Source organism: Gymnogyps californianus, chromosome 1, assembly GCF_018139145.2.
Source record: "Gymnogyps californianus isolate 813 chromosome 1, ASM1813914v2, whole genome shotgun sequence".
Classification (NCBI taxonomy): Eukaryota; Metazoa; Chordata; class Aves; order Accipitriformes; family Cathartidae; genus Gymnogyps; species Gymnogyps californianus.
The window spans coordinates 154,683,407-154,695,621 of NC_059471.1; the positions used below are offsets into that span (position 1 = coordinate 154,683,407).

At 43.1% G+C, this 12,215-nt stretch overlaps 1 protein-coding gene across 4 annotated transcripts; it reads left to right on the forward strand.

Moving 5' to 3' along the window:
* The first annotated feature begins 275 nt into the window (after positions 1-275).
* MRPS33 (mitochondrial ribosomal protein S33) lies at positions 276-5,841 on the forward strand. Of its 4 annotated transcripts, XM_050900561.1 has the most exons (4): positions 278-354; positions 1,983-2,049; positions 3,298-3,553; positions 5,306-5,841. In XM_050900561.1, the coding sequence occupies exons 3-4, from the start codon at positions 3,339-3,341 to the stop codon at positions 5,409-5,411; spliced, it is 321 nt and encodes a 106-aa protein (XP_050756518.1). In that variant the 5' UTR covers positions 278-354; positions 1,983-2,049; positions 3,298-3,338; the 3' UTR covers positions 5,412-5,841. The 4 variants fall into 4 exon arrangements, with proteins under 4 accessions (XP_050756527.1, XP_050756518.1, XP_050756536.1 ...); XM_050900570.1 differs by lacking the exon at positions 1,983-2,049 and having other exon boundaries at positions 276-354; XM_050900579.1 differs by lacking the exons at positions 278-354; positions 1,983-2,049 and adding an exon at positions 596-668.
* Positions 5,842-12,215: the final 6,374 nt, after the last annotated feature.

A 12,215-nucleotide genomic window follows, 5' to 3' on the forward strand; every position in this document is an offset into this window, starting at 1 on the left:
GCCAGTCAGTATACGCTCTTCTAGAAGACTGATCCAGCCAGACAAACCCGACTTTGTTCTTTGATGGCATTACACATTTGGCTTATAAATGTAATCACATAATTGCCATTTACTCAGATGTTTGCACAGAGCCTGATTTAGCACCTCCTGGCACTGATTAAAAATTAGCATAAATCGAGCACCGGGAAAGCTCACGTGAAGCGGGCTTGTGAGGGGCTGGGGGCTTGCCAAACGTCGGCGGTGGTGGGGAAAGCGTTACGAGGCCCGGCGCCCGGCCTCACGCCTCAGTGGTTTCCCGCACCACCCCGCCACTCCCCTGGGCCCCCACCTCCGTCCAGGTTTGGGGGCATGAGGGTGAGTGACCACGGGGCGCGGGCAGGGGACCTGCATCGCCTCCCGGCACCGCGACAAAACGCCATCCCGGCCCGCGGAAAGCGGAGGCCGCTCCGCTCGGCCAGGCGGCGCCCGGCGGCACCGGGGCGCGAGCGGGCAGCGGCGTCGGCGACGACAACGACCCCCCCCCCGGCCCCCAACGGCCGCCCCGCCCCGCGCCTCACAGAGCCCGACGTCACCCGCCGCGACGCCTCGGCCGGGAAGCCACCGCGCATGCGCCGTCGCGAACGCCCTGCCCGCCGCCCTCCGGCCCTGCCGCGCCGGGACGCCCGCGGGTCAGCCCGGGGGGAGCGGGGGCCGGGCGGAGGGGTGAGCGGCGGCCGGGGGCACGGCTGCCCGCTCTCGCCGCCCTGGCGGGGGGAGCGGGGCCTGAGGCCGTGAGCAGAAAGGGGGGGAATGGGCTCCGGGCGCTCGCCCTGGGGGATTCGGCCGAGCCTGCGCCGCCTCCCGGGCCCTGAGGCGGGATGCCGGGTCCCGCTGGGGCTGCCGGGCGGGTAGCGCGGGTCTCTGGCACCGGGGAGCCGCTGGCGGCGGTTACTCCGAGGTGCGGTTGCAGCCAGCGGGTGGGTTTCCACGCTTGCCCTCCTGGCGGGAAGCAAGGCCGCGGAGGTGGAGGCAGCAGGGCTTGCTGGAGGGCTGTGCTGGGCCGTGCCTGGCTCGGGTGCCGCTCTGGCCGGGCGGTGGCCCGGAGAAGCCTTCTTTTCCCCTTGTGGTCATGGAAAAATGAAAAGTAGTTCTGGAAACAGAAAGTTCTCCTGGCATATGCTAAGCAAGAAGGAAGCGGTCTGAGACAAGCTAGTGGATCAGGAAGAAAAAACCCAGCCTAGGCTGGGAAAGCAAGGCTTTAAGTAGCAATAAGAAGTGGGGAGCAGCTGAAGAAGCAGCACTGCATGGTGGTTTTGCTTTTGGTGTAGGTGTGTTAATTACCAGTAAGTGATTCTGAAAATATTATTGCTTTGAGTGACAAGAACAAAACTGTTCTGGTAGCATCTCACAGAATCAGAGGTCACCCTAAAACAGGCTTTGGATAGCTCTGGCACTTGGCAGTTTGTAGCCTTCGCCTTTCTCATCTCTCAAATGTTCTTAGACTAGCAAGGATTAATGGAGGTCTCCAGCCTTGGCTTGGGCTGTTTAGATTCCTTTAGCGATTCTGAAGTGAAAAGCAGGTCCCTCAGACCACTGGTTTGCATCCTTTAGGAGCTAAAGGTATTTTCATTTTAAGGCTGCGGTTGGAAGAGATTAAGTAAGCTTTGAGTTGAGTCTGGTAATATTTTCAGAGTCATGATGTGATGAAGAGTTTTGGGGACAATTTGTTGCTTTAGCTCTGAATGTAGGAATTAGGACTGGCTGTTCTGAAATGGATGATTTAGCAAGACTTAGTGATCATTCCCTCATGTAATAGATGCTCAAGTTGAAGTGCTGCCCGATGATCATTTAAGAGCTTCTATCTTCTCATGCTAGGCCTGCTGCCTTAACTTGAGATCTCTGACACTTTGCCTTCTCTTTTGTTACTCTTTCCATTATTCTCTTTGACTCAGATTACTTGCATTATTTTCCTGCTTGATTTTTTTTTTCTGCTTCCTTTCCAGTGCTTTGCTAACAGGAGTAAATCAAAGTAGATAGTTGTACATCAGGTCCTCCAGCGGGCAGACGTATGTAAGTGAGCTTATGAATACTTCAGATTTGTGTTATTAAACAACAGGCTCCCTGTTATACTAAGATGGACTTAGCCACGTCCTGCTGATTACTCTTGTCCCCGCTCCATGCTCTTTAATTTTTTATGCTTATCTTCTGGAATCAGCTGTGCAATACTTCTTAAAACAAGAATTTTAAACTTTAACCTAAGTGTAGTGCACTTGAACGAACCCTGCTTAATTTCTCTGGAGACTTGGTCATCACTTATTCAGAAAGGCACAGTAGAGGCAACATAGCTTCAAATACAGGATTATGGGACTCTTGTCTATTACATCCCATTCTGCAAAGAAAGAGTAAGGTAAAGATGCAAAGAAGAGGAAAAAATGGGGAGGGGTAGGAAGGCTGAGAGAAAACCCTTCTCCACACTCCTTTAAGAGAGTGCGGATGTTGTCTCTGGTGGCTTAATAACAATGGTTTTGTCCTCAGAGCATTTTTGTTGCAGAGGTGTCTTTAGGTGGGAGATGGCTGAAAAAGAATGGGAAGCTGCTGATGTGGGATTTTCTTGGAAAAAAAGAATCTAGCATGGGGAAATGATTTCTTTCCTCTCTTAAAAAGAACAGATATCAGGAGAGACTGAAAAGAGAATGGTGAAAAAGCTGATGGAAATGATCAAGGGAAGGGAGTTGAGATGGAAGAGATTTTTGTGATTCATATAGAGAAACATGATTTATTCATTCTTACAGTTAATAGACCATTTTTGCTAGATGGACTGTAACAACGTTCATACAATATTTTAAATAGGGTGAGAAATTTTCATGAGAAAAACTTCCAGGTTGCTTCCTCGATATGTTTAAGTGGTGTCTTACCTTGTGCTTGTGTAGAAGTCAGGGGCGTCACAGTGGGCACCATTTTTGGCAGAGTTCACACTGTAATTATTCCTGTGACTGGAGTTTAAAGGTAGCCTTAAGCAAGCTGAGTGGAATCTGTTAATAAACTAGCCATTGTAAATTGTGGTTCAGTTAGGTACTTTTATAGTCTGTATTGCTGTCTGTAGTGTCCTAGTTAGGCTGGTAATTGTACCTGAATTAGTGTAGACATTCTTTATATGCAGGATTATGTACTAAGAATTAGACTGATTTCATGCAAGGAATGCATGACTTCAAACGTGTGATCAGTGTACGATGAGTTGTTTTGTTTGTCTTAATTCTGGGATAGCTTGCAATACTCAATCATCTTAGAGTTGTGGCTCTTTTGTGTTTCCTTTTGCAGGAAGATCCGTCTGTCTATGTGTGCCCACTCTTCCGTGGGAGATGTCCAATGTTTCCAATTATGCCCTTCGAATGGCCCGGCTGAGTGCTCAGATATTTGGAGAAGTTGTCAGGCCAACTGACTCAAAATCTATGAAAGTAGTGAAGTTATTCAGTGAGCAGCCTTTGGCCAAGAAGAAGGAGGTCTACAGCTGGTATCCTCCTCACAACACCTACTACGCCCTCATGAAGAAACTCCGTTACTTTGGTCTCTACAGGTAATCTCTGTGCTTATAGGGTGGGAGCAGGACTGGAGATGGGAAAAGGGGTGGGTGTGAGTTTTGTTACAGTTTTTTTTCCTCAAGGAAAAGAAGAACATAGAAAAAGGTTTAGTTCAGAATATGGTGCGTATGGAAATAGGCACTTGATTGTTGCACTGAGGGCAAGGAGAGTAAAATAAGTGGCTGCTGTCTAAGTAACTTTTACCATAATTAGAACCTTTTCTGAGAAGGACTTTAGGTGTAGTTATGGGCAACCAGTTAATAAGAAATAGTTCTTGCTTTGGCTTCGTGGGGAAGGGAAGAGAGCTTCCTCATAGACAAGAGATGGGTCTGTAGTTCTGAATATGGCAAATGAATGTGCTGCAAAAAGGTGGTGTTACCTTAACACAAAAATTGCACTAAGACAGTCTTACCGTATATTCCTCAATCATTCAACAGCTAATAAGTGAAATTTAGAAGAGAAGGAAAGTCTGTGTTAGGCTGGAGGGGCTTTTTATATTTTGAAATAAATTAAGTTAAATTAAATTCAAATGTGGTTTAAGTAGCCTTGTTAATTCCAGCTTCATCCAAACCAGTTGTCTAATTTCTAAATGAATTTCCACAGTCTTAAGTAGGAAAAACTGCACTGCTAAAGAACATCAGCAGGAGTCAAATGCAGTTCTTTGACTTCAGTCAGGTAGCACTAAAGAAATCCCTTAAAAGTGAGGCTGCTAACCCTGTAATGTCAAAATAGATTAATTTCTATTGCTAGTATCACAATACTAGTCATCAAGGATTGCATCCAGGATGCTCTTGGTTTAGGTGGGCATGCAAACAGTTTCTAGAGTAGCTGTTTGTTGACACGAAAAGCCTCAACGACATGATAATGTTCTTTACTCTTCTCCTTCCCCTCCTAATCTCAAGTTCCTTCTCTAGCTGCTCTGTATACAGAGAGCTTGCAGAGGATCAGGTTTGCTGGTCAGAAATATGTAATGAAGAATCATAGACGAATAGGGCCTGATAATAACTCGCAAGCTTTTTGTTTCTTCTTCAGAAAAGATATGTTTAAAAATAGCAGTGCAGCAATCTTAGGCCACTTAGGATGCAGTTGTGACTTTGCAAAAATACCTTCGCACTGAAAAATGCAGGGACAGAGATTAAACAGAATTTATTAGAACATTATTGAGGATTCATTGTCTCTGCCAGACCCTTTACCCTCCTTCCTGTTTTATTCCTCTATTAGGATTCTACCAGTAGCTGATGCTTTCTTCATAACTCATTCTTGAAGTCACCTGAGAGCAGTGTCATGTACTGTAATTACTGCTCAGCATGCCCCTGTTTTCTTAGAAGCTAATGACCTGAACTTAGTACCTAGCACAGAAACACAATGTGCTATTGCTAGACTGCTGAGCGAGATGAGAAGGGGGAAATTCTCATTCTTGTCTCTTGCTGACTTTTATATTTTACTGCTCATTTAAACACAACGGATCGATAAATGCAATGGAAATAATATATATATGCACACACCATTTGTTGCTGAAAAGGGCAACCTTGTTAGTTCCAAAAGTATCGGAGGAAATCTTTCATGTTATTCAGTCCAAAATTACTGCTAGCAGTAACATTGAATACATTGCAGTGAGTTTCAATATGGACTTCACTGTTAAAATAAGTTTTGAGGTTTTTTTTCATTATCATACAGTTCAAAGAACCTTTCACATCTAGGTATTCCAAGAAATAGAATAAACTTTTTTTCTTTCCTCCCCCATCTAGGGATGAGCATCAGGACTTTAAGGAGGAGATGAGGCGATTGAAAAAGCTCCGTGGGAAGGAAAAACCAAAGAAGGGGGAAGGAAAGAGAGCTCTCAAGAAGAAATAGTGCCACTTGGACAATATAATGAACTACTCAGGAAATGCTGGAGAACAGCTGTAACCCAGGCTTTCTGTTCCCAGCTGGAGAGGGCTTGGCATGTGAGCTGCGTGTGGGGCACAAGAAACATACTGTGAAATACTGGAGTCCACCTTGGGAGTGCACTTGGGTCTTTGTGGTTTTACTGGTTTTGAATTTCTGTAGTTTAAATATACTGTGTATTGTAGCACGTTAGTTTGTCAGAGCCCTCTCTTACCCAAGTAGTAAAAACAATAGTAAAAAAATAAGTGCTTGGTGTTTTTCTTGCAAACGCCTGTAGCTGTTTCAGTTTTTCTGGATCTGGAAAATTGTTTACTTTTCACTGTTTGTTTTACTTTCTTGGATTAATATCAACACTGTTTTGCATGTGGCCACAACAAAATAAGGTTTCCAGCTTCTACTGCTGCTTGTCATCTTGCCTATTATAATGAGTTTCACTTCAGGTAGCTTTAGTGTTAATTTTTTTAAGTTGCTGTTAGAATCTATTGTTCTGCATTTTGCACTGGACAATACTTCATGGTCCATTGCCTGCCCGCAGCACTCTCATTGTACCCTGAATATTTAGATACTGCAACAGAAGAGGGTGAAATATGAAGGCTCAAACTGTTCTCCAGTTTGAGACCCCCTACTAATTAAAATACAATATTGAAGTTTACTGTAATAAAAGGATTTTGAATTTATTTTGATTGCCTGGAGGACATGTATGAAATACTTCATAAGGTGATGAACAGTTTTACTGGTATTCAGTATGTGGTTTTACCGCTAGGCTCCTTCAGTGTTGCTAATACTAATGATTGCATATATCTACCATTCTTACCTGTCAGGGAATAGAAAGTACAGAATGCAGCTGTGCTGCTCTGCCTGGCCACGTGTGCATCTTGCCTGTGTGTGCCCTGAAACAGCATCTTTTAATTTCCAGACCATGTAAGCTTAGAGGAACTTCATTGAGGTAGTAAAGGAGAGCTATGAAAAATGTAGAGTGACGGGAGCAGAAAGTATTTGCACAGTTAGCTTGGGGTATGCTTGATTTTGCGTACAGAGGCATTCTGAAGTAGGGAGCAGTACCAACCTACTGACATTTCTAAACCCAGCTTGTGCAAATTTAAGTGTATTTGAAGGGATCTGTCTGATCATTGAAATCAGTGGATCTACATAAATTTGTAACAGCTCAACAACTGTACTTCAGCAAGGTTATTCAATGAAGAGGTGCTGATTGTATTAAAGGTGTTTCTGTTGAGCTGTGTAGATCTTGTTCAGCATCCTTACTGAGTGTTAACCTGGTTTTCTAAGCTCTAAGAGAAGCTGATTTTAGGAGATCTGCAGTGTTGTGGGAGAAGCACCTGAGTTCTTACCACAGTCAACAAAATGCTATAGCAAGTTAGTAAAATATATACATCTGCTCTGTACTGTAGTGGTAAGTTTCTGTCTTACTCTAATTTAAAAACTTTTTAGTAACTTACAACTTTTACTCAACTCTAATGTGCCTATGGCGTTTTAGTGTTCTGTGTGTTGTCTATGGGTTGTGACCTGTCTGGGAGTGAAGTATACAGAGCCTGTGGTGGGCCCTCTGAGAAGTACTTGGTTCCTGGGACACGCGTGCGCGCAGCCGAGGGGAAGTGGTCTGGTTCCCTTGAATTCCTCTTCAGAAAGAAGAGCAGCATGGAGCCACGTGCTAGGTGGGAGAGGGATTGCCCGAGTAGGAAGGTTGCTGCTGCCTGACGCTGTTTCTGGCTATGGCTGTGAGGGGTGAAGTGGCTCAGTTGCTTGCTTTGGTGGAGAGAGAGAGACAGACCAGTTCTGAACCTCTTCAGCAGAATTACTGCAGCAGCTTTGGACAGCTGGTGATTGTACTTACAACAGCTTTGTTGGCAAGAACTTGATGTCTTCTAAAATTAAACCAAACATCAATAAAAATGTTTTCCCTGCAATTTAAGATGAAAAATCAACAGCATCTTCTTTGTTCCTGTGAAATGCTTCAAGCTTTGACAGTATAAACATGCAAGAGAGAGAAAGCATGCATGCATCAAAAAGTGAATTATGGTCCTGCTCTGGTAAAGTAAGTATGCATGGCCTTGAACTTTGTGTGTGTGGGCAGACCTGCTTATGAGTATACATATGATATATAAAGTACTTACACGGCATGATTTGCCATGGCTATGCTTCTGAATCCACATTTAGCCTACTTAAGGACCGAGGATCTACAGAGCCTACTGAGGGCAGTGAATGCTACAGGTATTCTGTACCTTAGCGTGCCACCTTGCTAGACACAGATATGTGTCTGTCATGTGCTAGACACAGACTCAGCGGTGTAATAGTAGATAATTAGGCTTGGGGATTGGATCTGTTCTTCCTTGTCTACTCCAAGCCACCTAGCTATTTATGGATTTTGAGAAGTTCCTGTTCATGAACAGGAAAGCAAAAGGCTTGTTTGGCTAGTCATCTATAATGAGCCCTTTTGTCTGCAACCTGCCGGAGCAAACCTGCTTTAGAATCAAAGCATCATCCTGGGAACATACTTTGGGAAGATAATTACAGCAGCATATCCAAAGAGGGAGAGAAACTGATGGAAGTGCCTGTGAAGTAATCAGATGTGAAACAAATGGACTGAATTGTTGATTTTTGTCTTTTCTCTGCAGCGTTTACAAAAGCAAAGTGGATGGAGCAAAAAAAGGATAACTTTTTAAAAGAGCAGTATAAGTACAAGAAAGGTTCCCCTGCCTCATTCTTCATGATCTTTCTTCTGTAGTATTCATTTGCTAGAACAAGATCTTCTCAAAAATGGCTGTTTCCCCTCCCCTGAGACTTCACCATAAAATAATGATGATTCAGCCATTATTGGAGTATATCCTAGTACTAGGACAATCCATTGCTTGCTGAGAGTGTGTTGTAGTTTAACGCCAGCCAGCAGCTAAGCACTAGGCAGCCGCTCCCTCACTCCCCCCCCTGCTCCCAGTAGGATGGGGAGGAGAATCAGGCAAGAAGGTAAAACTCATGGGTTGAGATAAGAACAGTTCAATAACTAGAGTAAAATATAATACTAACAATAATAATAATGAAATATAATAGTAATAAAAAGGAATGTAACAAAAAAAGAAGGGGAGGGGGAAGGAAAAAAAAACCCAAACAGTGATGCACAATGCAATTGCTCACCACTCACTGACCGATGCCAGAGCCATGATCTGCCCCTCCTGGCCAACTCCCCCCAGTTCATATACTGACCATGATGTCCTATGGTACGGAATATCCCTTTGGGTAGTTCAGGTCAGCTGCCCCAGCTATGCTCCCTCCCAGCTTCTTGCACACCTGCTTGCTGGCAGAGCATGGGAAACTGAAAAGTCCTTGGCTTAAGATAAGCGCTACTTAGCAACAACTAAAACATCAGAGTGTTATCAACATTATTCTCACACTAAATCCAAAACACAGCACTGTACCAGCTACTAAGAAGAGAGTTAACTCTGTCCCAGCTGAAACTGGGACAGAGTGTTAGCATAACTATTTTGTTCCAGAAAATACAGGCTTCTCCCCTCCATAGCTGGGATAGAAACAGACACTTTCCTATGAACCAGTGCTCTGTTATTTAGGAATAGACATTGCCTGAAGAAGACCATGTTTTGCAAATCAGAGAGTCTAGACAAATTGGAAGTCAATCTTGAAACATCATGCCAGGTATTAATGCACTATCTGTATTTAGGAGGGCAAGAAGAGTTTCAGCCATATTCTGAGGGGTAAGGATGGAAACACTTACGCTTTATACAGCTGTTGGAATAGCGGCATATCCATTTTATGTACAAATAATCAAGTTCAATTAGATTTTTATTTTTGGCTTTCCCCTTACAATGATTCATTTCAGCATTCAAACTCTGGTGTGTTTTGTTACAAAATTCACTGAGGGTGTGAGCTGACTGTCCTCAGCAGATGTTTAGGTGAATGTTTTAATTCTTGATGGGAATAAACCTCGTTAGCTGATCTCCGAGGGACTGAGAGTCAAAACCCTAACCTCTTCCCAATCCTGAATGGCTTTATTAAGTGCCACTGCTTCCTTATTTTACAGTGCTTTAACTATGTCTGTCTTTAATTATACTCTGGTATAATATAGTCATAGCTGCTGAGTACTGCCTTGATAATCACAAGTTATTTTGTAAACAGGCTGACCCAGTTGCTGTACATATCCTATAGGGAGTGCAGCAATTGCTAGAACCTCTTACTATTGAAAATCCTGCAGCCAGGCAGAAGTTCATTTGCATATGACCATACTTTGTAATGGTGGAAGGAATGAAAAAAAAAAAAAAGCAGTTCTGGCCAAGGGACCAGTGTGTTAAAATATATGTGCTCTGCTCAGGAAAGTATTAACTTGAAAAAAGTTTCTCCTAATGTGGAAACAGTTTATTCTACTTATTAAAGCAATGCACTGAGTTTACAGAGGTCAGCGAAATGCACCTGAGTTACTCTATGGTTTTAGACAAATGCTTTGTCTTACTTGCCTATGTTTCCTCAAGAGTAAAATTAGAATAACGATCACTTAGTGAATAGTGTCATGAGGGTAAGCTGCTTCTAGGATGGGAATTTACCCCAGGAGAACCTTGTGTAAAGAGCAGCTTAGTCTGGCTATGGTAGGACTTGTACCTTTGCCAATTTCAGAGCTTTATTTCAGAGAGATGATTGTATGCAACAGTTGATGACATTTTTAACACATAAAATAAGCTGTGGTAAGTTACTATGTATGTTCACTGTTCTGCTTTAAATGTTAGAGACTTCAAATGCTGAAAAAAATCTTGATTTGGTCAGAAAGTAAAAATTAAAAAAAAAATCACAGATATTTCTTAAACTGTAAATATTTTTGAAATTTTAAAGTATCTGTGTACATATTCCTCTACCACTTTGAGTTTGAAGGCCATTTTAGGATCATTTTAAAAACCAACAATCAACAAAGTCTATATGTTTTGGAAAAGCTTCACGAATCTGAAAGGCTGCTTTGATGAGAGAATGACTGTTTCGTATGTTTTTTCTTTCTTTTAAAACACAAAGGATAGTATGCAAAGAAAACAAGCACTATGGGGATTTCAGATCGATTCCTTTAAGCTCAGTTCTCCTCTGTAACTGTTTGATTGTGACACTTCTTGTACAATCCCTTGGGAGTAGAAACAAAATCCTTCAAGAGGACTCTCTTCATCATCTTGAACAATACCCTTATCATAAATCCTGGTAAGAATTAAATGATATGTATGGGCCAGATATTTAGATGGATCTTCCTGTGCCTACACAGCTGGGGTAGCACGAAGAAAGGCATCGCAGTCTCTTCACTTCTTTCTCCTCTTCACTTTTCCTTGTCCTTTTCCTCAAGTGTAATAATAATGTCTTGACTACAGAGAGGAAAGAACAGACATGAAAACATCTGAAAGAATTTGCTTGTGAAGGCTCAGTCACAGCAGAGCACAGCTATAGTGTGTCCAAATGGTGAGGAGCATGACCGTAGACAGATGTTAGAGGGACATCACCACCACGCTGGCTGAGAAATTGTGTAGGGTTGTCTAAGTGGATAAATATGAAATCAACAGGCTAACAATCATGACATCAAAGTGTCTTTATACATACTGCATTGAATTGTTCTGGGTGGAATACTGGGGAAAATTCCATAAAGTGAAATATTTAGAAAAATTGAGAAGATTCCCAAGAAGTGGGTTTGGCTTCTGTTGTCTGAGTCAGGCAGAGCTAGGCTGAGACAAGTGTTATAAAACATAGCACTGGGACCACTTCTCTCCTGGAAGAGGAGGCGGCAGACTGGATGACCTCATACATTTTCTCATATCATAGCTAGGTCTGTGAAAACAAATCTCACCAAGAGCTAAAAAAGGATTTTTATATCCATTAGGTTTTCTGTCTATGCTTGAAAGTACTTTACTTCATCCCAGGGCTCCTAAAGCTGTTTGTAAATATTTCATGGAGTTCAGAGGGTCTCTCCCACTTCAGTTGTTGTTTCTGCGGGTCTGATGTTTGCCTTATGGGCTGTTTCAGTAAATAGGCTTTTAATGGTATTAGGAGCAAAAACCACCTGAGGTCCAGAAAGTCTAAAAACCATTCTACTGCCACACGCAATGGTATGTTGCTGCAAATACGTAATTGCAAATGCATCACATTCCTCGGTTTCCACTACAGTCTTGCCTGGATAAAAATGAGTGGAGTCACTTGGCCCCCAACTTTCAAAAGTGGATGTCTAAAATGTGATTCTAGATTCAAGCACCTACAGAAGTGGTCTAACTTTAGAAGCTGTGTGAATATTGAGTATCTCCAACTGGTATCAGTGGGACTTACCTCTGAATAATGGCTAGGTAAATCCTATCCCAGCATACAGGGTTGTAGTCCCCTTTAGTCTTTGACTGATAGTGGTCTCTTCAGGACAGGACTGATGAAACAGTATCTCTCTAGAGACTCTGTCATGCCTATGCATGCAATAGATGCTTCCCCAGTGATATTCAGTGTTGATCAGAATAATACTAGGCCCGCTGGGTACCACACATTGGTTTCTGCAGAGAAGAGAGCTGCAGGTGGCTTAAGGAAAGCCTCATCCACAGAGAGACTGGAGCGGTACAGCTGAAGTGTGCTGTGCTGACATCTGGGTGATGCCGTCTTATTTACAACCAGCAACTATTATGGACAAGGTGCAACATTTCTGATTTCTATACTTGCATGCGGAGGAGCCGGTGTGCGACAGGCAGCATCAAGCTGCTGCTCAGAATATTTCTGGGGGAACAGCAGGCAATGACAAGAGATAATCCA

Bases quoted from the DNA above. Each gene is read 5' to 3' on its own strand.
- MRPS33 (XM_050900570.1), top strand. From the start codon at position 3,339: ATGTCCAATGTTTCCAATTATGCCCTTCGAATGGCCCGGCTGAGTGCT. The intron at 3,554-5,305 runs GTAATCTCTGTG...TCCCCCATCTAG, and splicing joins CGTTACTTTGGTCTCTACAG to GGATGAGCATCAGGACTTTA.